The 23,439-nt window shown below is 50.3% G+C and overlaps 4 protein-coding genes across 5 annotated transcripts in view; 3 read left to right on the top strand and 1 right to left on the bottom strand.

Moving 5' to 3' along the window:
• The window catches only part of WDR62 (WD repeat domain 62), a 43,022-nt gene extending 42,273 nt beyond the window's left edge, over nucleotides 1-749 (top strand). The window contains exons 31-32 of the mRNA XM_059381611.1: nucleotides 145-308; nucleotides 404-749. Coding sequence (XP_059237594.1) covers nucleotides 145-308; nucleotides 404-664 — 425 coding nt within the window. The 3' untranslated portion in view covers nucleotides 665-749. The remainder of the gene's footprint in view (nucleotides 1-144; nucleotides 309-403) is intronic.
• A 2,799-nt stretch (nucleotides 750-3,548) lies between these two features.
• Nucleotides 3,549-5,352, top strand: OVOL3 (ovo like zinc finger 3). The gene is made up of 4 exons (XM_059381864.1): nucleotides 3,549-3,751; nucleotides 3,826-3,890; nucleotides 4,622-4,823; nucleotides 5,052-5,352. Exons 1-4 carry the CDS (start codon nucleotides 3,658-3,660, stop codon nucleotides 5,258-5,260), a joined length of 570 nt encoding a protein of 189 aa, XP_059237847.1. The 5' UTR covers nucleotides 3,549-3,657; the 3' UTR covers nucleotides 5,261-5,352.
• On the bottom strand, nucleotides 5,314-6,714 carry POLR2I (RNA polymerase II subunit I). The gene is made up of 6 exons (XM_059381865.1): nucleotides 6,436-6,714; nucleotides 6,303-6,357; nucleotides 5,922-5,995; nucleotides 5,760-5,834; nucleotides 5,612-5,663; nucleotides 5,314-5,415 (listed from the first exon to the last, which is right to left on the bottom strand). Exons 1-6 carry the CDS (start codon nucleotides 6,492-6,494, stop codon nucleotides 5,353-5,355), a joined length of 378 nt encoding a protein of 125 aa, XP_059237848.1. The 5' UTR covers nucleotides 6,495-6,714; the 3' UTR covers nucleotides 5,314-5,352.
• A 238-nt stretch (nucleotides 6,715-6,952) lies between these two features.
• Nucleotides 6,953-17,237, top strand: TBCB (tubulin folding cofactor B). Of its 2 annotated transcripts, none has more exons than XM_059381862.1 (6): nucleotides 6,953-7,255; nucleotides 7,774-7,917; nucleotides 11,868-11,964; nucleotides 12,605-12,796; nucleotides 16,738-16,810; nucleotides 16,969-17,237. In XM_059381862.1, the coding sequence occupies exons 1-6, from the start codon at nucleotides 7,142-7,144 to the stop codon at nucleotides 17,081-17,083; spliced, it is 735 nt and encodes a 244-aa protein (XP_059237845.1). In that variant the 5' UTR covers nucleotides 6,953-7,141; the 3' UTR covers nucleotides 17,084-17,237. The 2 variants fall into 2 exon arrangements, with proteins under 2 accessions (XP_059237845.1, XP_059237846.1); XM_059381863.1 differs by lacking the exon at nucleotides 6,953-7,255 and adding an exon at nucleotides 7,364-7,492.
• The last annotated feature ends 6,202 nt before the right edge of the window (nucleotides 17,238-23,439 follow it).

The following is a 23,439-nucleotide window of genomic DNA, read 5'->3' as shown; positions in this document are numbered from 1 at the left end:
AACAGAGTGGGAAGGAAGTGAGCCTTAGGGGACTGAGGGAAGCCTTCCAGGCAGAGGGACAGCCGTTGGGATCAGCCCGGCCACTCTAGCCTCTCTTAGATCAGCTAAAAAGTGGAGGTGTCTTTCTCATTCCCTCCCCTCTAGCCCCAGATACCCTCAGTCTGGTCCAGGGCAGCCCTGGACACTGGGAGGAGCCTGGGGTGCCGGCCAGGGTCCTGCCTCCAGCTCCCCTTGAACTGAGCAGCGTGAGCACTGTCGTGCACAGACTGCAGACTGCCTTCCAAGAAGCCCTGGACCTTTACCACCTGGTGAGTGCAGCCCTGGGGCCAGAGGAGAGGGCTGGGCGGCTCCCCTGGGCTGCTGGGGCTGGGTGGCCCCTGACAAGTTTGGTACCCCCTTGCAGATGGTCTCCAGTGACCCTGTGAGCACTGACCAGCAGCGGCAGGCACGGGCCGAGCTGGCCTCTACCTTTCTTTGGATCCGTAACCAGTTAGAGGCCAGTGATTGGCTGGTTGGGACTGACGTGGCCCAGGCCCAGCGCAGCCCGGGTGCCCCCTCTCCAACGACGCTGTGCCCCCTGGCCAGCCCAGATTTGCACGCCCTGCTGGAACACTACTCAGAGCTGCTGGTGCAGGCCGTGCGGAGGAAGGCACGGGGAGACTGAGGGCCGGCAGCCCCCTCTCCACAACATCCCTGCTGCTTCGGAAGAACTAGGTGTCTTAAGCAAATAAACCGACAGCTTAGAGGAATGGTTCCTGGTGCCTCTCGGGGTGCCTGCACAGGGCCCCCTCACATGGATGCTGGGGAAGGAGGGTGGACAGCAGTGTTGTGTTGGGCCAGCTTGGGGAACGTGGGTCGATGAACTTTGGAAGGGATGACATCTGTATGCAGCAGGTGTTGGCCACCTAATGTTGTACCCTCACCTGCTCTTCCTCTTCCTGTCTCACCTGGGGGACATCAGCCCCAGCGCCTGTCTTGTTCAGGACTCCATCAGTGGAACCAACATTCCCAAGAAATTTGGGAACTGCAATAATGACGATCCCAACACCTGGATCCCATGTCGTCCATCCCCACAGAGCTGCTCTGGAGTCAGCTGGGGTCCTTGCCCAGGGGGGCCCAGCTATTTTCCCAAGGAGGGGCCAGCCCTTCCTCCCTGCCCCCTTACTAGTGCCCAAGAACCCACAAGATCCACTGCCATCACTATGTGCCAGACCCTGGCTCCCAGGGCACACACTGCCCACTGGTTCGTGGCCCCCAGGCCAAGCCCAGGTTGGATCCTATGAGGTCCAGACTTTTGTCCCCACCTGCAGCAGTGGAAATAAAGGAGAACCCAGCAAGCTCACTGACTGGATAATCAGGCAGCGTGCCCAGACCCTCCAGCAGCTGGGACAAGGAATTCTCTCCCCAGCGGGACTCTATCCAGATTCACCCCATGAGCTCCCAGCTGTGGTACCAGCTTCCCCAGGCAGCAGGCATCTAGCCATGTGGTATGTCTGCCAAGAACTGTGACCACTCTTGTGACCACAAAAGCCCCCACTGTCCCAATTCTCTATAAAAAGGAAGCCGGCAGGGGAGGGCCCTCTGCTGTCTCTGGAAACATTGACGCACATCACAACAAATCGTGCCATTTGAAAAATCCTGCCGGGTACCTGTCTGTTGCCAGGGGTAGGGAGAGGAACAAGACAAGCAAAGCATCTGCCCGCATGTTATTAGCTTTCTAGAAAGCAAAACGGCAAAACAGTATCTGTAGGTAAGCTGTGGGAGTTCACTGTGCTGGTTGGATAAGCCAGGGGAAGGTCTTTGTGGGGTGACATTTGAGCTGAGGCCCAACAGAAGGCACAGGTCACGTGGACTTATTGGGAAGGTATCCGAGCAGAAAGAACAGCCTGTGCAAACACCCCACTGGGGGGGATCAAACATATGGAAGGAATGGAGTGAGGAGAAAGGGTAAGAGAGGAAATGGGAGGAAGAATGGGGTTCAAGGGCCAGGGCCCTTTTGCTTCATGACATTTAAATCCAAGAACAATTCACAACACAATTTCCCCCCCTAAATAAGATGCCTGACTTTGGTATTTGAGGTGACACCCAGTATTGTTTATTTCTCAGAGTCCTTCCCCCTGCCCCGCCCTACAGGTGACATATCCCTGGGGAACTGCTCTCTTTGTCCCTGCCTTGCGTGGCCACAGTCACCAAAGATCTCTGTGCCAAGGCTTGGCATCCAGGCTCCTGAACACCCAGAGAACCATCTTGAGCCTTTCCCTTGTGGACTGTACCCCTCCTCCCAACCCATATCATAATTAAGCCTTCAAAGCTCAAATAGCAAACGGCTGGCTCATGGGGGCCACGCTGCAGGGACGTGTGTTAGTCTTGATTATGTTCCTGCTCTGCTACCCTCTGAGGCTGAGTTCCACCCTCCAGCTCATTCCCTCAGCTGCCATTCCAGCACTCGGCAGCACACCCTCACCCAACTGGGAGCAAAGGCTCAAAGAAGGACAGCCGCCAGGGCAGTAAAAAAGGTGCTAATAAACCTTTGCAGATGCTTCCCCTTTCAGAGCATTTGCAGGCAAGAAGAATGGAGATTGCTTTGATTCGCTTGGACCAACCATCTCTCCTGGCCATATCGCCGTTCCAACAAAATTGGGTTCTGGGTACAAGAGGAGGGTGGGCTGGTAGAGAGGACCCAGTGTGTCTGCCTTGGTTGTTCTGTGCTGTCACTGGTATCTCTGCCCTGTGGGCTAAGTTACATGTTCATTCTTAGTGCTGAGCTAGGCCTGGCCCATTGCTGGAGCTCAAGAAGTGGCTGACTGGATAAGCGAGAGGAAGTAACACACAGAGAATGTTCAAAATCCGTAACTACCGGTTCAGAGGTCAGACAATGACCAATCTAGAACACAGACTCACTTGAATGGTGGGGTTCTGGGAGTCTCTGGTGGTTTCAGGTGACCCTTTTTGGCTCCTGGACTGTGGAAGAGTGGGGAAGTGGTGTCCCAGGCAATCACTAGGAGCTGGACTATGAACACACCAGCATTTTAATACCTGCTACACCAAGGTGTGTACAGTGTGGCTGAACGTCAGCTCTGAAAATCAGAGAGGTAGAGCTTCCTGTTGGAAGATGCATAGCCTACATTCAGCCCCGTTGTCTTTCATTCCTGCACCCTGCTGTCCCTCCGTTCCTCTGGAGCAAGCAATCACAGCCACTCCTCACCCTCCCTTCCTCAGACAGCTGCTGTGATTTGAATAACCAAGCAGGCTGCTGGATGTCCGGCTGGTAACTGATTTGCCTGGCAAACAGATCCTCAGGTCCTTGGCCCTGCTGCTACTGAGAAGACAGCCTCCCTGCACTTCCAGGAGCTGTCTAGGTTCCAGTCTTGCCCTTGCTTAAGGTTCTTGTGGGTCCTAGTGCTTAGCCACCCCTGGTGTCCGGCAAGTGTCCTCAGGAACCTGGTTTAGGAGAAGGGGGAGGAATGGTGGTCCCATGGCAGAGTAACTAGAGCCAGCTATGTCAGCTCCCTGGGCTGGTCACAAAATTTGCATAGAGAGAATAAGGCTCCGCAGGGCTCCCTCCTCCCTCTAGTCATCCGGGGCTGAGGCTGAGGCGTGACTGCAGGTGGAAGAGGCAGTCATCTGCGTGGGGCCATATCACCATTCCTGGAGGTGATGCCCCGTGCCTTCCTGGTCAGGAGTCGGCGTCCACAGCCACCCAACTGGGGCCACCTGCCTGATAAGCTCCGGGGAGATGCCTATGTCCCAGGTGGGCCCCTCACTGGGACTTGAGGTGAGGGGTAGGTGAGACACAAAGCATCACCAGCTGGCTTCTCTCCTCAGACTGCAGCAACCAGCGGGGCCCACCAGCAGACCAGTCTTCTGGCCTCGGGGACTCTTGGGTAGCGGTAAGTCTGCAGCTGGACCACAAGACCCTGCTCAGTTTCACCCCTGCCCGCTCTCAGCCTCAACAGAACCTCACTGCCCCCTACTTCCTGAGCCCATTGCATATGCCCCTCCAATCTCTGGACCTTTCCACGTATTATTCTCTCTGCTGGGAATGCCTTTCCTTTCTTAATAGAGCACTGCGTAGGCTTCATCCCAGGCCCCATTTCCTTAGGGTGGGCAGTCACAGTTCCTACCCCAAGATCCCTCTGTCTAGTGGGGCAGAACAAGATTCAAGTCAAGTGGATGGTGAACTGCTTTATGGCAAGTCAGAAAAGGTGACAGGAGCACCATGGGGGAAGACAGGGGCTTCTCAGAAGGGATTTTCGGCTGTGCATGCCCTGGAAGAAGGGAAGTACCAGCCCGAATATAAATGCAATTGGGACTATTTCAGTACGTGTTGAAAGGCAGTAAGTGTTCTAGGCAATGGATATTTACCAGGACAAAAATTCCATCCTTCCTGGAGCTTTTAATCTGGTGGGGGCTACAGGGATAGACAATAAAATTAGAAAAATCCGTTGGAAGATGTAACATGGAGAAATAGAAATCAAGGTCAAGGCAATAGGGAAAGGTCAGGGAAAGCCTTTGCACACATAAATAGCAGTCTCTGGCCTTCCCGGACCTCCTGGGTTCCCAGTTCCAGGGATTGTATTTGCTCCAACTGGGGAGTCTAACTCCCATGTCCTTCCCACAGCCCATGCAGGACAGTCTGGCCTCCACTCCCAGGGGCCCGGGGACCCTGGGCTGCCCACTCTGCCCCAAGGCCTTCCCCCTGCAGCGCATGCTGACTCGGCACCTCAAGTGCCACAGCCCTGCGCGCCGCCACGTGTGCCGCTGTTGTGGCAAGGGCTTTCATGATGCCTTCGACCTCAAGCGCCACATGAGAACGCACACCGGTAAGGAGGGGCAGGGGCAGGGCTGCTGGGCCCCAGCAGGGTCTGGAATTAAATGGGAAAGAGATGCCCGGACTGTGGAGTTTCCAGTGTTTGTGTTTATGGGACGGACACAGGCAGAGTCTGAACAACTTAGAGCAGGAATGTGGGAATGCTCCTGGAGGGCAAAGTGGAGAGACTTTGGTTTGGAGGCCATTGCCCTGTCTGTCCTCTCCATCTGCCCTTCTGCAGGTATCCGGCCATTCCGCTGTGGAGCTTGTGGGAAAGCATTTACACAGCGCTGCTCCCTAGAAGCTCATCTTGCCAAGGTGCACGGGCAGCCGGCCAGCTACGCTTACCGGGAGCGCCGGGAGAAGCTGCATGTATGTGAGGATTGTGGCTTCACCTGCTCTAGGCCAGACGCGTACCTGCAGCACCGGGCCCTACATCGTGCTGCTTGACAATGTGCATCTCACACAACCCACGAGGGGCAAATAAACACAGGAAACGCACGCACAGAACGCAGTATTTATTACACTCGGGAGAGGATAGTTCACTCGGTCCAGCGGTGACCACAGTGTGGGGCCGTGCACACATAGTACAAGCGCATGGCGTCCTGGCAGAAAGGGTGCGCGGTTAGGAAGGTACTATGGAATGGTACAACACCGGAACCTCCATCCAGCAGACCCGCACCCCAAGATAATAGGCAAAGGGGCCCTTCCCACTGGTAAGGGTGCCCCCAATATTGGTATCCCTGCCCCCAGGGAGGACCAACCCTGGGACCCACAGAAAGCCTTCCTCCAGCCACTCACCTCGGCCCGGGCACTGTGTGACTGGAAGAACACCGCCTCTTTGTGGCCACACCTGGGAGGACAGTCAGCCATTCAGCCAACCATACCCGTCCCTCCTTCACCCAGTGAGGACGAGCCACTCCATCCCCAGTACCAGCAGCGTGCTCACTTTTGGCACGGGTGGTCCTCGGTCCGCGGCAACGTGGGGTCCTGGGATACGTCAGCGATGATCTGGGTCAGTTCGCTGAAGGAACAGAAGGTGAATAATTACGCCGAGTCCAAGCCTCCCAACCCCAAAACCCCATCCCCAGGCTTTAGTGCCGCCACTCACTCCACTTCGTGCGTGATCTTGTTGACGTAGATGCAGCTGTTGTCGGCTTCCTGCTGGTAATCACAATTCCGGCACTAGGAGAGGGCGAGTGTGGCGGGAAGGGGGTCATGGAGAGATCAGGGAAGGGACTGGAGGGCAAGGCTGGGTCTTCCCTGGAGGGAATGACTAGAGCATGGAGTCTCGTTGGGATAATGGGGTATATTGAGAATCACTTCAGGGATGGGCAAGACAAGAGACTGGGTTCACTCGGGGGATAAGAGGCGAGATCAAAAGGCGTAGGAGGCGTGAAAGGAGTAACGGTCACGTGGAGTAGGTTGGGGTCACACTAGGAACAGATGGCCGTTCTGGGAAGCACCGGAGGCTCCGCAAGCTCGTGCTCACCGCGTAGAGCAGAATGCGGTTCTCCTTGTCCTCCTTGGGATAAAGCATGTTGTTACTGTGGGGAGGGGGAAGTCAGAGGTCAGTACTGGGGCCATTATTTGCTCCCCCTACACACTCGCAGGCCCAGCCTCACCATTCCTGGCAGAATCGAATACCCACGAAACCCGGCTCATAGGTCCCGTCTGGTTCCATAGCGACGCACTGCCCGCCAAGCACGCCTTCCGCACTTGCTCCGCCGGGCGACCGGTCGCGGGAAGGGTCAAGTCTAGTGGCTTCGCCAAAGCGGGGCGGAGCTACGCACTTGTACTGTCTCTTGGTACGGGGCTTTGTACTCGGCTCTCTGCACTGAGGTTCGACTAATTAACTTGCTTCAATTTTTTTATATCCTGCGGTAATTGTTTACAACTCCTGAGCCTCGCTTTCCCCGTTCGTCGAATAGCAGGGTTCGAGAGCCAGGAATATGATGCTTTACGTAATATGCAAGGCGCAGGGCTGGCTGAAGGCCAGTGCACATGCGCAAACGAGGGTGCTCTCGCCAGTCCTTCCCCTGGGCTTCGGCCTCGCCCGCCCGGGCCGTTTCCCGGGCGGCCATTGGAAGAACTGTGCACGATGGAAGACCTCTCAGGATTGGCTGGGCCTACCCAAGGCTACGGGAGAGCCCTCTTCCTGGCGTGGGAAAGAGACGGTGGCGATTGGCGGACCCTGCTAGCGGGAGATCATGGATTGGCTAAAAAGGGATCAGGGGGAGGGGCTGATATCCCAGAAGCGGCGGCGGCGACGGCTGCGGAGCCGGTGTGAGGCGATTGACCGGGCTGCGGACCCCGGCACGGCGCGGCGAGATGGAGGTGACGGGCTTGTCGGCGCCCACAGTGACCGTTTTCATCAGCAGCTCTCTCAACAGCTTCCGCTCTGAAAAGCGGTACAGTCGCAGCCTCACCATCGCTGAGTTCAAGGTGTGGCCGTGGGGGCGGGGTCCGGGGGGCGGGGCGTAGGGTTTGAGGGGGCGGGGCAAAGAAGAAATGGAGGGGCTTCGCGAACGCCGGGAGGGGCTAGAGATCTACCGAGGTTGAACTGACTGCGGTGACTGGGCCCCCGGCGGGGTGGGGCCAGAGGGAACCTGAGATTCCAGAATTTGGGGGCGAAGCAAGGGAAAATCAGAGGTTGCATAGGGCGTGGCCAGGGATAACCAGGTGGGTCCTAAATGGTAGGTTTCTTGGAGAAACAGGGATGGGATGATGGTTGTTACAGGGGCGGAGCTTAGGGGCACCTGGTTGGCTCAGCTGGTAGAGCTGGAGATTCTTGATCTGGGCTCATGTGTTCGAGCCCTGTGTTGGGCGTACGGTTTACTTTTTTAAAAAACATAAAATAAATTTGCAAGTACGTACCTTAAAAAAATAAAAACGCAAGGAGTGGAGCCTCAGGGCAGAGGATGGGGCCGCTGACAGCCTTCCACCGACTGCTCCCCTCGCAGTGTAAACTAGAGCTGGTGGTGGGCAGTCCTGCTTCTTGCATGGAACTGGAGCTGTATGGGCCTGACGACAAGTTCTACAGCAAGCTGGATCAGGAGGACGCACTGCTGGGCTCCTACCCAGTAGACGACGGCTGCCGCATCCACGTGAGACCTCCCCTCCATTCATTTATGTATTGAACAAATACTTGCTGTAGGTTGCTCTGTGTGATAACCAAAATAGGCCCGCCTCTCATGGAGCCCCGCATGGAGAGAGACAGAGCCATCACTGGACAGTGACAGCCAGAGTAGTCCAAACCGGACTGGGAAAAGGCCAGGGAACTGGGGGCCCCCAGAGAGGTACCTGACTCCTCCTGGCAGTATCAGAAAGGGCTTCCTGAGGGGCGGGATGCCTGAGCTGAGACCTGGGGATGAGGAAAGGGCAACTTAGGATAAGGGGTGGAAGGGCCCTGCCAGGTGGAGGCAACAGAATACAGAGGCATATTGTGAGGTGGGTCAGGGTGAGTGATGAGACTGGATGCAGTGGGAGAAGTTGGAAAACAGAGGACCTCTGCATGCATCAACTCACATCCTCTCTGTTCTCCCCTTATTCCTCAGACAGCCCAGCATCCGAGGTGACCTCCACCTCAGGGCCTTTGCAAGTGCTATATACACTGAGCCTGCGTGGTTCCTTTTTATAGGGAGGCTTATTCCTCCCTTCCTCACACCTGGAGGGTGTGAAGCCATCTCTGATCTCAATATAAAATTTAAATCTCCTCTCTTTTCCACTTTACTTCGTTTTTGTCCTTAGCTCCTAGCACCCTGGGACATACTGTGCATTTCCTCCAGCACCTGGAATAATGCCTAGTCCAGAGAAGTTGCTCAGTGAATCACTGTTGGATACTGAGTTGAATCCATAAGACTTGGAAGATGGTGTGATTAACCCCATTTTGCAAAAGACAAAACTTAGCTTAAGGATGGAATTTACTTTCCTAAGGATGAACTACAGTTAGAATTTTCACCTCAGTTTGCATGACTCTGGAGGTCATTGTGCTCAGAGAACTGGTTCTTTTTTTACCTCTTAAGTGTTCATTGAGCATCCATGTTATGCCAGGGGTATAGCTATGAGCCATGTCTGAAGCAGTCTCTGTTTTAGTTCTGTCCCGTGTGTGAGATAGAGGTTAGCTAAATACTTATAGGAACAAATATGAAACAGAGACACGAGGGCCACATAGGAAGAGATCACAGAGCTGGGAGAGCCGATACTGGGGGAACGTGACCTATCAATGAGGTCCTGGAGGACTTCCTGGAAGAGGCGATACTTGAGCAGAGACCTGGAGAATAGGAAGAGTTAACTGAGGAAGGGAAAACAGTACTCCAGGAAAAGGGCACATCATATGCAAACACTGAGGTGAAAGGGAGCACAGGTAAGTACAGGGACTGTAGAGTGGCCTCTCCTCTGGCAAAGGGAAGTGAGAGTCAGGGGAGGGCTCTGAACCAGGGGAGTCCAGGTCTGACTCAGGTGTTCACAGGCTCCCTTTGACTGTGTGTGGGGAGCAGACTGCAGTAGACAGGAGGAGCAGGGAGACTGGGGAGGGGGCTGCTTCCATAGTCCAGGTCGTGTGATGGGTACTGGATCATAGTGGGAGCAGGTCAGGGTAGTGCTGGGCCCACAGGACTGAGACTTTGGACTTACCCAAAGTCTACCTGGGCAGCCTCAGCCTCCATATGTTGATGGGTCAGGCACGAGTCATGGTATCCTCAAATAGGAGGTTTTCACACATGGATTCAGGTGTAGACAGGCTAACTTCTGAGGTCATTTGAGGAAGGTTTCCTAGAGGTGGAGCCTCTGGGGGATTTATATTTGTTTTAAATTATTTTTCTGTTTATAAATATTACCTGTGTTTGAAGTGCCTCACTGGCTCAGTCGGTAGAACATGTGACTCTTGATTTCAGAGTCATGAGTTCAAGCCCCATGTTAGACACAGAGATTATTTAAAAACAGGTTTTTTTAAGCATATATATATAATATATTACCTGTATTCGTTGCTTAAAATAATAGCCACCTCAAATTTACAAGATCCTTAATACAGAAAATAGAAATTCTTAGTGATCCTGACCAGAGAAAAGGGCCATTTCTTTTTTTTATTATTTTTTTATTTTTTAATAAATATATAATGTATTATTAGCCCCAGGGGTACACGTACCCTCCCCAATGTCCATAACCCCACCATCCTCTCCCTAGCCCCCTCCCCTGGCAACCCTCAGTTTGTTTTGTGAGATTAAGAGTCTCTCATGGTTTGTCTCCCTCTTTCCTACCTGCCAAACCCCATACGTTGCATCTCCACTTTCTCGTATCAGGGAGATCATATGATAGTTGTCTTTCTCTGACTGACTTACTTCGCTAAGCATAATATCCTCTAGTTCCACCCATGTCATCGCAAATGGCAAGATTTCATTTCTTTTGATGGCTGCATAATATTCCATTGTATATGTATAACACATCTTCTTTATCCATTCATCTGTTGATGGACATCTAGTTTCTTTCCATAGTTTGGCTATTGTGGACATTGCTTCTATAAACATTCGGGTGCACATGCCCCTTCAGATCACTACGTTTGTATCTTTAGGGTAAATACCCAGTAGAGAAATTGCTGGGTCATAAGGTAGCTCTATTTTCAACTTTTTGAGGAACTTCCATGCTGTTTTCCAGAGTGGTTGCACCAGCTTGCATTCCCACCAACAGTGTAGGAGGGTTCCCCTTTCTCTGCATCCTCACCAGCATCTGTCATTTCCTGATTTGTTAATTTTAGCCATTCTGACTGGTGTGAGGTGGTATCTCATTGTGGGTTTGATTTGTATTTCCCGGATGCTAAGTGATGTGGAGCACTTTTTCATGTGTCTGTTGGCCATCTGGATGTCTTCTTTGTAGAAATGTCTGTTCATGTCCTCTGCCCATTTCTTGATTGGATTATTTGTTCTTTGGGTGTTGAGTTTGCTAAGCTCTTTATAGATTTTGGATACTCGCCAAAAGGGCCATTTCTATTCTCACTGTTAGCCCAGTGACTCAGGCCTAACACCTTACAGTCTCTGCTCGCCCCTCTCTTTCCCTCACACCTGTATCCAGTCTGTCAGCTATGGACTCCACCTCCAGAATCTATCTGCAGTCTACACTCTCCTCCCCCACTGCGCCTGCCCTGGCCCAGCCTCCATCCTCTCACTCCTGGACCCCACAGCAGCCCTTGGTGGCGGGGGTGGGGGTGCCTGTAGTCTACTCCCCACCTGCAGCCACAAGGCACCAGTGAGGCCCTGAGTCAGGGTCAGGGCGCTCCCAGCTCAGCCTCCCTGGCTGCATCTCAGTCTGGTAAAAGCCAAAGTCTGCAGTGATCTGTTGTGTCTCCCACCTCCCCTGGCTCTCCACTCCAGCCACAATGGCATTCCTGCTGTTCCTGAAAAAGGGCTAAGGACATTTCTCTACCCAAGACTGGATGCCTTTTGTTCCTTCTCAGCCTTTAGGCCTTGGCTTAGACACCCTGTCCTTTCAGAAACCTTCTCTGACAACCCTCTCATGCTCCTAAACCTCGTTGTTTATCTACTTAGAATCTTGTCATCATCAGTGTTGAATAGATACCTGTGTTTGTTGAGGGTCGGGCTCCCAGCAGAAGGAGCACTCCTTGTGTCCCCAGCACCCAAATGCAGTCACATTCCGAGCTTGGGGCCAGCTTAGCAGGTCCCAGAGGCCCAGAGAGGGCAGATGGGCTGCCCAGAAGTCTTGTGAGCAAGACCTGAGCTTGGCTCTTTAGTTCCAGTGCCTTGGGAACCATCAGTGGGGATGGTGGCAGCATGGGGGGATTGTCTGGGAAAGATCCAGCCTCTGAGGGCTTAGATGGGGTGGAAGAAGGGGAGATGGCCAGTGTGGCCACCTTTTCTCATCCCTTCTGCTAGGCTCAGGAGAGGAGAGAAGGCCTGGGTAAAGGTGAGGCTAGAGGACTGTGGTCTTTCCCCGATGGAGAGACTTAAATCCAGGGAATGCTACAACGTGCAGTCCCCTGCCCCCAGCGTCCCAAGTCTCCCAGGCCAGGTCCTGCTCCCCACTGACCTCCCTCCCCTCACTACAGGTCATTGACCACAGTGGTGCCCGCCTTGGGGAGTACGAGGATGTGTCCAAGGTAGAGAAATACCAGATCTCACAAGAAGCCTATGACCAGAGGCAAGGTACAGCCACAGAGGGATGGATGGGGGCTTCTGGGGGCCACAAGGGGTCTGTGTGGGTGGACAGAGGTCGGGGGAAGACAGGGACACTGTGGGGAGGTCGGTGGTGTGGGCAGTGGGGACAGACATACATGGCAAGTAGAGGTCGTGGGATGCAGTTGGTGTGTGGACAGATAGGACTCGGAGGGGTACAGGGGGTGGGTGTGAATGGGTGCTGGGAGGTGTGAGGGAGTGTGGGCCAGCAGATGGGGGCATGAGAGGGAAGTTTGGGGTAGAAGGGTCTCACATGGGGGGCATAGTGTCCCATGGGGGCATGAGCAAAACGGATCAGAATGTGTAGTGGGTAAGACGAGGAGAGGCAGCATGGAGGGACTATGATGCTGAAGGAACACGGGAAGATGGCGTAATGGGAAGACTGGAGGCAGGCACCTTCCTTTAGTTTCTGGATTGTGGGGCAGCCCCAGGGGTCTGGGGGAGAAGCCAGGGCTATAGTGGGAGACTCAGGGCTTGGGCGGCACCCCTCTGACACCTAAAAGATTTTCTCTCTGAATGTCGGCCCTGTGTGACTGGAAGGTGATCCCATTAGGCCAGAGGCCACACCAGGAAAACCATGTCTAAGCCTTGTCCCCCACCCCACCCTCAGACTCAGTCCGCTCCTTCCTGAAGCGCAGCAAGCTAGGCCGGTACAACGAAGAGGAGCGGGCACAGCAAGAGGCCGAGGCCACTCAGCGCCTGAATGAGGAGAAGACCCAGGCCAGCGCCATCCCCGTGGGCAGCCGCTGTGAGGTGCGGGCACCTGGGCAGCCCCCTCGCCGGGGGACCGTCATGTATGTAGGTACGTGCTCCACGGAGGCCTTCTGCTCGGCCCTGAGGTGGGCTGTGCTCCGGCAGGGGGGACAGACCCAGCAATGACAGTGACAGCGCAGAGTATTGATGGCAGGGCAGTGGGATGCAGAGGCAGGACATCGTGCGTTGTGATGGAGGAGGCCAGAGGGGTCCGTTCTGAGGTGAAGGCACAGGGTACACTGTCAGAGCTGAGATGGGGAAGGCAGGGGCCTGAGGTGATGGGGGGTGGGGGGAGGAGAGAAGCTTGGTGAGGCTGTGTGAGCGGAGAGGCAGCACCACACCCGCCCTGGAGAGTGATCCTAGAGGCTTCCTAGGGGGAGGAAAGCGTGAAGGGAAGGGTGCTCCAGCCAGAAGACATGGGGAGTGCAAAGGACCAGGGAGCAAGAACAGGCTGGGCCTGTCTGAGGCAGGAAAGAAAGTCAGCTCTCGGGGAGGAAATGAGGGGAGAGGTATGAGGTGAGGTCAGGGCAGGAGTGAGGCCAGACCATGCAGGACCTAGAAGACAGTGGAGAGTAGTTGAGGGTTTTTTGTTTTTTTGTTTTTTTGTTTTAATTTTTTGGTAAAGATTTTATTTACTAGAGAGCACGAGCAAGTATAAGCAGCAGAGAGGGGCAGAGGGAGAAGCAGGCTTCCTGCTGAGCAGGGAATCAGACCTGGGGCTTGATCCCAGGACCCTGGGATCAGGACCTGAGCTGAAGGCAGCTCCTTAACCAACTGAGCCACCCACGCACCCCGGATTTGTTTTTTGGTTTTTTTTTTTAATAACAGCTTTGTTGAGATATAATTCATATACCATAAAACTTAAAGCATACAGTTCCCTGGTTTTAGGCACGTTCACAGAATTGTGCGGCCATCACCACAGTCAATTTTAGAACATTTTCATCTCCCCAAAAAGAAACTCCATAAGCATTAGCAGCCACTCCCCATTTCTACAACCTTGACTGCCCCAGGCCTGGGCCGCCACTAGTCAACATAGTCCCTGTAGATCTGCCTGTTCTGGACATTTTATATAAATGGAGTCCTGTAAGACATGGTCTTTCATGACTGGTTTCTTTCACTGAGTTCTCAAGGTTTTTATGTGTCAGTGCTTTGTTTCTCTTTATAGCCAACCCATGCCGGGTTGACTGAATATACCACATTTTACGTATCCCTTCCTCAGTTGATGGATGTGTGCGTCCTTCCAGCGTCTTGTCTATGACGAATAATACTGCTGTGGACATTCTTGTATAAGCTTTTGTGTGGACACGGATTTTCATAGGCACTGCTGGGTCACAGTGTCACTCTGTGTAACCCTCTGCGGAACTGCACCTGGTCATCGTCACACCAGCCACGTATGAGGGCCCTGGCTTCCGCATACCCTCGCCAACATGTTTATTGTCTGTCTTTTTAATAATAGCCATTTTAGGGGCGCCTGGGTGGCTCAGTTGGTTAAGCAACTGCCTTCAGCTCAGGTCATGATCCCAGGGTCCTGAGATTGAGCCCCGCATCTGACTTCCTGCTTGGCGGGACCCTGCTTCTCCCTCTCCCACTCCCCTGCTTGTGTTCCCTCTTTCGCAGTTTGTGTCTGTCAAATAAACAAAGAAAAATCTTAAAAAATAATAATGATAAAATAATAGCCATTTTAGTGAGTACGACCTGGGACAGCAGGTGGGTTTGATTTGCATTCCTTTGATGGCTAATGAGATCGACCATCCTTGTAGGAGCTATGCGTATGTCTTCCTTAGAGAACTTTCTATTCAGATCCTTCCCCCTTTTTTTTTAACTGGGTCATTTAGTTTTCATTGAGTTGTGTATTAGTTTCGGGGGCCGCCATAACCAAGGAACCACACACTGGATGGCTTAAGCGACAAAAATGTGTTTCTCAGTTCTGGAGGCCCGCAGTCCCAAGACCAAGGCCTTGGTAGGTTTGGTTTCTTCTGAGACCTCTCTCCTTGGCTTGAGATGCTGCCTTCTTGCGGGGATTGGGGGAGGTGTTGCCTCACGTGGTCTTCCCTCTATGTGCAGGCACATCCCCGGGGTCTCTTTGTGTGTCCAAATTTCCTCCTCTTATAAAGACACCAATCAGATCAGATTATATCCACCAATGGCTTCATTTTAACCTAATCACCTTTTTGAAGACCCTGTCTCCAAATGCAGTCACATTCCGAGTTACTGAGGGTAAGGAGATCACCATGTGAATTTTACCAGATGCAGTGCAGCCCATCAGTTGTAAAATTCTTTATATATTCTAGATACAATTCCTTTATCTAGTACATGATCTACAGATATTTTCTCCCAATTTTTTTCCCTCTCATTCTGTAGGGTGGTTATCTTTTTTTTTTAATTTTTTATTTTTCATTAACATACAATGTATTATTATCCCCGGGGTACAGGTCTGTGAATCACCAGGTTTACACACTTGGGTGGTTGTCTTTACTTTCTTGATAGTGTTCTTTGAAGCAGAGCATTTTAAAATTTTTTATGAAATCCGGGGCGCCTGGGTGGCTCAGTGGGTTAAGCCGCTGCCTTTGGCTCGGGTCATGATCTCAGGGTCCTGGGATCGAGCCCCACATAGGGCTCTCTGCTCAGCGGGGTCTCTCTGCCTGCCTCTCTGCCTACTTGGGATCTCTGTCTGTCAAATAAATAAATAAAATCTTTTAAAAAAAAAAAAAAGTTAAAAAAAAATTTTATGAAATCCAATTTATTATTTTCTTTGTTGTCTATGCTTTGGGAATTATATCTAAAAAAACCAGTGCCTAATATAAGGGTTCACTCCTGTATTTTTTTCTAGGAGTTTTATAGCATTATGTTTTGTATATGAGTCTTAGATGTGTTGTTTGTTTTTTTTTTTTAAGATTTTATTTATTTATTTGACAGACAGAGATCACAAGTAGTCAGAGAGGCAGGCAGAAAGAGAGAGAAGGAAGCAGGCTCCCTGCAGAGCAGAGAGGCCAATGCGGGGCTCGATATCAGGACCCTGGGATCATGACCCGAGCCGAAGGCAGAGGCCCTAACCCATTGAGCCACCCAGATGCCCCTTGGATGTATTTTTGAGTTAGCTTGTGTGTGTGACATGAGTTAGGAGTCCAACTTTCTTCTCTTGAGTGTGGATATCTAGTTGTCGCAGAACTATCTGTTGAAAAGACTGTTCTTTTTTTTTATTTTTTAGATTTTTTTTCTTTATTTATTTGACAGAGAGAGAGATCACAACTAGGCAAAGAGGCAGGCAGATGGGGGAGTGGGAAGCAGGCTCCCTGCTGAGCAGAGATCCCGATGTGGGGCTCGATCCCAGGACCCTGAAATCATGACCTGAGCCAAAGGCAGATGCTTAACCCACTGACCCACCCAGGTGCCCTGAAAAGACTATTCTTAACTCATTGAATAGTCTCAGCACCCTTGTCAAGAAATCATTTGGTCATGGGACACCTGGGTGGCTCGGTGGGTTCATCCTCTGCCTTCAGCTCAGGTCATGATCCCAGGGTCCTGGGATTGAGCCCCGCATCAGGCTCTCTGCTTAGCAGGGAGCCTGCTTCCTTCTCTCTCTGCCTGTCTCTCTGCCTACTTGTGATCTCTCTCTGTCAAATAAATAAATAAAATTAAATTAAAAAAAAAAAAAAAAAGAAAAGAAATCATTTGGTCATAAGCAGTGTGGATTTTATGCCAAATGGGATGGGTGGCCTTTGAGGAATTTGGGACAAGATATCAGTGCTACTTACTTTAAATTTTTACAAAGACTCCTCTGACTGGGGTGTTGAGTAAATAGGGGATCTAGGTTAGGAACAGTGAGACCAGTAAAGGGGGCTACCATATTCGTCCAGGCAGGAGATGGAGGTGGCCCTGGGTGGTAGCAAGGAGAGGTTTTTGCCAGGATAGGCTTTAAACTCAGTGGGTGGGAATGAATTTGGGGTGAGCTGTATCCAGGGGTTTCATTGGGCTTTCCTCTTTGGGCAGGACTCACAGATTTCAAGCCTGGCTATTGGATTGGTGTCCGCTATGATGAGCCACTAGGGAAAAACGATGGCAGGTAAAAAGTGATCCCATTAGGGCACCTGTGTGTGTCTGTGCCCGTGTCTGTGTGTGCATATGTGTGCTTATTCATATAAGGGCATGTGAGTGAGCATCTGGGGTGGGAGCCATGTTGGGGCCCTTTCTGACCACTGCCGCCCCCATCATGCCCTACAGTGTGAATGGGAAACGCTACTTCGAATGCCAAGCCAAGTACGGCGCCTTCGTCAAGCCATCGGTTGTGATAGTGGGGGACTTTCCCGAAGAAGACTACGGGTTGGATGAGATGTGACACCCAAGGAAAGGCATCCGCCTGCTCCAACTAACTCCCCTACTCATTGCCTCTCCCTGTGTGTGCCCATGGCCCTTCTCCCTGAGCCCATTTTTATTTTATTCACCTTGCCATTGACTTTTGAGACTCGTGCATTAAATTTGCGGGAAACTTAGGTGTTGGAGGACTTGATGATTATAGGAAGGGTTGGGGGGTGGCTGGGTAGGTGAGGATGAAATAGGAGGCTGGGTAAAGAAGAGGTTGGGCAGGGTGAGGCTTAATTGCTTAGCTGATAGCTGGGGCCCATGAGACTGCTCTTTGTCTTTTGTTAGTTACTGTAATGTTTTGCTGTTATAACAAAAGGGACCAAAAAAATAGTGGCTTAAACAGGGTGGTTTATTTCTTATGTAAAGTTTCATGTAATCACCGAGAACTGGTATGGTGATCCCTCTGTGTCAGAGGTCAGTCTCCACACATGTGTCTTGCTGCTCTCCCTTTTCCTTCTCATGATTTCCACATCATCAGCTCCAGGAACAAGGAGAGGGGAAAGGCAAGGATACCTCTTGCCTTTAAGGAGTATGTGCAACTCAAAACTTGTTTCTATTTCACTGGCCAGAATTTTGTCTCATGGCCACTTGTAGTTGCAAAGTAGACTGGGAAATGTAGTTTTTATTCTGGGCAGCCATGTTCCTAGCCAAATATCAGAAGTTCCTATACCATAGAAGCTGGTCGGAGAAAGGAGAGTGGGGGTCAATGAGCAGTTCCATGACAGTTCCTGTGGGTGGGAGACCTTACCTGGCTCGCTTAGTAATACTTTTAAAAAGAAAGAAATCAAAAGACTAGAAGGAGCTTGAAGCCCCTTATAGCATTGAGCTGGGCAAAGTAAATTGTGCCTTCCGGTATGTGACTTCTTCCCATGGGGTCCCTGCATTCTGGGGAACTTCGGTCACACTGTGCATGAGTCTGCATGTGCTAAAGCCCCTCTTTAGCTCCTTGAAGTTTTTTTCTGGGGTGACACAGATTCTCTCTCACACATGGAACACTGAGATTCACATCAGACACCCACCAGGGATAGATAGACACCTGTACATACACACGCATTATTGAAATTGTCGAGGTACAAAAACAAAACCCTGGTCACTTTAGAAAAAGATCCCAAGGCTTAGGCTCCTACCGTGTCAGGGAGTTGTCAGAGCGAGGAGCCTTAGAGGGGATGTCCCCCAACTTCTCAACCAGCACCTACCAATTTTAAGTTCACCCAGAGTCCATGAACCCTGATTTCATAAGTCTTCATGTCATTGCAGACACTCCACAGTTTTTGAGCCTTTCAATGTATGTCAGGCCTCATACTGGGGATATGTTCATGAAGTGGACACAGTCCTTGCTTGAGATTTAAAGGCAGACAAACATTGTCTCTCTCTCTCTCTCCCTCTTTTTTTCTTTACTGTGATAATAATGAATAAGGTGGCCGGCAGTGGGGGAAGGAGAACAAATCACTAAATCTGCCAGTGCTGCTGGTATGATAGAAGAAATGGGGATAGAGATGTGAAGAGGAATCACCTGAACAAAAAGGGACAGGGCTTTGTAGGCCCAGAATAATCCCTTTGGTGATTCATGCCCATCAGAAACTTGATCCCTGTGCTAAACACAAACTTAGGCTGAATGCGACCTTTGTCTTGCTGCTGAGCTAAATCAGTAACTGGACGTGCTTAATGGCTTGCTGGAGTTGATTCCTGTACCAATTACAAACTTGAGACTATTCAGTAGGTTAAGAGAGGCGGTATAACCATACTGAGGAAAAGCACAGACTCTGAAACCAGGCAGCCTGGGTTCAAATCCCAACTCTGTCATGCAGCCCCTGGGGGACTGAACAAGTATTCCTTCTCTCTGGGTTTCACCTTCATTCCTATAAACCGGGGGCGATGACAGCACTTCCCCCGAACGACTGTTGTGAGCATTAAATGAGCTAATACATAGCTTTATATCAGCTCCATGCACATAGGTAAATGCCTTACTCAGTGAAGACTAGCGATAGGTTTAAGAACGACTACATACGGCCAACATTAGTGATGCTGGCTTTATTTAATTCTCACAGCGGGACCTGCCCTTAATTTTTTCACCTTAATTTCTTAACTCACCCCACCTTTGCACATCTGGGGACAGCCCCCCACCCGGAGGAGACTCCCAGAGTTTTCCAGGTCAATGTTAGTTTTCCAAGTCCCAGCAACCTCAGGCGTCCCAGGCGCGTGCAATAACCACCAGCTGCCACGTGGGGGCAACAGCGCACTGCTCCGCGAACCCGCGCAGGGCGTCGTGAAGCGCGGAGTCTCGCCGGCGTTGGGCGGTGGCTCTAGCCCGGCACGCGAACTGCATTTCCCAGAAAACCATGAGACAACATCCGCCTATTCATCCTCAACGGGAGGTCGCGCGGAATTGTGGGATGAAGGGATTTGGGCTCCTCCCTGGAGGGCGGTGTTGCGTAAGCGTGGGCCGCTGCCAGGCAGTCAGAGTTTAATCAGAGGGTGGTAACCGACGTCCTGGCCAGGCTGGAGGGCCGAGCTGACTTTCTGGTCTCTTGAAGAACCCAGACGAGGTGACTCTGTGGCCTGGAGCTGGCTGGGCAGTCTTCCGTCCTTTGCGTTTTCCTGCATCTCGACTGGTCATTGACGCTCTAGGCTTGTTGTCGGCAATCAAGCCGGGTGAAGGCGCTTACATCTTAAATGAAAAAATCCCCTTTTTCCTCTTTTCTCTCTTCTAAACAGTTAAATCTTTTTTTTTTTTTTCAACATATTAAGAGAATTTTAAATTAGAATAGCTAAGGCTTTCCCAAGTACCCATCACCCAGCTTCTCTGGTTGTCTAACATATGGTCAGTCGTGTTTTATTTCTTTCTTCTCTTCTCCCATTATTTTTTTTTTTAAGATTTTATTTATTTACTTGAGAGAGAGACAGTGAGAGAGAGCATGAATGAGGAGAAGGTCAGAGAGAGAAGCAGACTCCCCATGGAGCTGGCCCGATGCGGGACTCGATCCCGGGACTCCAGGATCATGACCTGAGCCGAAGGCAGTCGTCCAACCAACTGAGCCACCCAGGCGTCCCACTTCTCCCATTATTTTAAAGCAAATCTCAGGCAATATATCATCTCATTTGGAAATGTTTCTGTCAACGTTTCCTATCTCTAAAGACAGGAGTCTCAATCACATCTAAAAAAAAAAAAATTGCAATAATTCTTTTTTTTTTTTTTTAAGATTTTTATTTATTTACTTGACAGACCGAGATCACAAGTAGGCAGAGAGGCAGGCAGAGATAGAGGAGGAAGCAGGCTCCCCGCAGAGCAGAGAGCCCAATGTGGGGCTCGATCCCAGGACCCTGGGATCATGACCTGAGCCGAAGGCAGAGGCTTTAACCCACTGAGCCACCCAGGCGCCCCAATAATTCTTTTATTTTTTAATAATTCTTTAATATCTATATAGAGCAGTATTCAGAAGTCCCCGGCTGTTAAGATTTTATTTATTTATTTATTTATTAAAGATTTTTATTTATTTGACAGAGACAGCAAGAGAGGGAACACAAGCAAGGGGAGTGGGAGAGGGAGCAGCAGGCTTCCCTCCAATCAGGGAGCTGAATGTGGGGATCCCAAGTTGGGATCAGGGCCTGAGCAGAAGTCAGATGCTTATCCAACTGAGCGACCCAGGCACCCCTTTTTAAAAGATTTTCATTTATCTGTCAGAGAGTGAGAGAGAGCACAAGCAGGCAGAATGGCAGGCAAAGGCAGGGAGAGGAGCAACCTCCCTGGTGAGCAAGGAGCCCGATATGGGACTGGATCCCAGGACTCTGGGATCATGACCTGAGCGGAAGGCAGTGGGTTAACCAATTAACCAACTGAGCCATCCCTAAAGCATGGTTGTTAGTGTAAGAACAATCTACTGGATAATGTAACAGAATGGTTGGCCAGACTAGAGAATGTAAGAATTTATAAGATAGAAGCAATCCATCAGTTGGATTGATCTCTCATTTATTTGGAGAAAAATTTTCAGTTTGGAATCCCATCTTACATGATATAACAAAATAAATTCCAGTTGGATTTGAATAATATGTGGGGAGGGGATCGCACAGTGAAAATCTAGTGGAGCTTTTTACCAACAAATATTGCATAACTTCTGTATGGGAAAAGACATTCTGAACTTCAAGATAGTGGGGGGAACAAACCATCAAGGTAAAGACTGATGAATTAGGCTGCACAAAGAGCTGAATCTTCTCTTTTTTGAAGATTTTATTTATGAGAGAGAGCATGAGTGGGGGGAGGAACAGAGGGAGAGGGAGAAGAGGACTCCTTGCTGAGCAGGAAGCCCAATGTGGGGCTCAATCCCAGGACCCTGGGATCATAAGCAGAGCCAAAAGCAGATGCTTAACCGACTGAGCCACCCAGGCACCTCGGAGTTGAATATTTTATGTCCAAAAAGGACGTAAGCAAAATTGAAGCAAGTATGCATTAGAGAAGTATATTTGCAACAAAAACGATAGCTGATTGGTTAACACCCTCAATGAATGAAGATATTAACAACATAATGTGAAATTAATATGAAAAGCCAACAAATAAAAATGGGCATAGAATGTTTAAAAAAAATTTTGTAGAAGAAATATCAAAGGCCAAAAAATCCCACAAAAGCACATTCACCCAACAATGTTACTTAAAATACTGGGACACCTCCTTTTGTCTGTGAAATCAGCAAAGATCTTAAACTATGGTTCCCTAAGTCTGAGGACAGTTCAGGGCAATGAGAGACTCCATCCACCAGCACTGGGATGTAAATAGCAATGACTTTCTGGAGAATGACTGTGTAGCCTGACTCCAAAGCCTGAAAATATGCCCATCTATTGATCCATCACTGACATTTCTAGGAATTTAGCCCCTGGAAATAATCAGGGAAGTGGGTAAATCTGAAAGGATTTTCATGGGACCATTTTTTTAATTATTAAAAAAGGAAGGAAGGAAGGGACAAATGCAGAAACAACATTTCAGATTAAAGGTTTTTTTTTTTTTTTAAGATTTTATTTATTTGACAGAGAGAGATCACAAGTAGGCAGAGAGGCAGGCAGAGAGAGAGAGGAGGAAGCTGACTCCCCACTGAGCAGAGAGCCCAACGCAGGACTCCATCCCAGGACCCTGAGACCATGACCCAAGCAGAAGGCAGCGGCCCAACCCACTGAGCTACCCAGGCACCCGATTAAAGGGTTTCTTGATAAAAGAAATGTGGATTTTGCTGGCTTAAATAGAATCAGATGAGCTGCGCTATCCTAGGAATTTTCATTAATATGCTAGCTTCCATGATAACTATACAGGAAGGAATCTCCAATGCATTATTTTCTGAAGAAAGAGCTGATGTCTAATAGAGAAGTCAGGTCACAGGTGAGCAGTCGAAGGGAACAGAGCTGCTCATTCCAGGTTAATACAAGTTGTTTACAAGTTGATGGGCAGGATGCAAATTGCATATGCAAATTTTATATAATTAGAAATGCATGAAATTATTCCCAGGAAACAAAACAAGCAGGTAATATAACTAAATAGAGGTTGTCTTTGAAAATTGGGTGAATTTTTCCTTTTAATTTTTCTCTTGCTATATTTTATACATTTTCTACAATCATCAGGCATTAGCAGGTTTTTTTTTTTTTCTTTTTTAAGATTTTATTTATGTGACAGAGAGAGACAATGGGAGAGAGGAAACAAGCAGGGGGAGTGGGAGAGGGCCAAGCAGGCTTCCCGCTGAGCAGGGAGCCCAATGAGGGCCTCAATCCTGGGACCCTGAGATCATGACCTGAGCCAAAGAGCAGACGCTCATGACAGCCACCCAGGCGCTCCACATTAGCAGATTTTAATCATTTTAAATTATGAAATATAGCGCACCTACAGGAAGACAAAATAAGAATCATTATAAAGTGAACTCCCAGGCATCAGAGTGATGAGGTTGGGATACAGGAGCCCAGAAGGCTGTGGGATGCCAGACAAGTTCCCTGATTAACCTGGAGCAGAGAACCTAGTTCAGACCTGTGTTTCTCAGACGGTAGGAGGCAGCAGAATGGGGGGGGGGGGGGGCTTAAAAAAAAAAATCCTGGAGCAGAAGGCAGGAGGGAATTACTTTATGGAGGGGAGCCATCTAAACCATGGTTTGGAAGGATGACAAAGGTCTGTTGTGCAGTCATGAAAGCACATACTCTATTGACAGGTTTTCATTCTGATGAGGAAGTCTGAATTATATAAATAATCCCCAAAGGATGATGATGACGAAGAAGATAATAGCTAAGAATTACTGACCTTGCGTCCCAGGTCTAGCCTTGGGCGGCATGATGCTGGGGACATAGTGGTTCCTGAGATAGCCC

Source organism: Mustela nigripes, chromosome 17, assembly GCF_022355385.1.
Source record: "Mustela nigripes isolate SB6536 chromosome 17, MUSNIG.SB6536, whole genome shotgun sequence".
NCBI lineage: Eukaryota > Metazoa > Chordata > Mammalia > Carnivora > Mustelidae > Mustela > Mustela nigripes.
The sequence above is the reverse complement of the archived record's forward strand: the minus strand, read 5'-3'. Positions and strand labels throughout refer to the sequence as shown.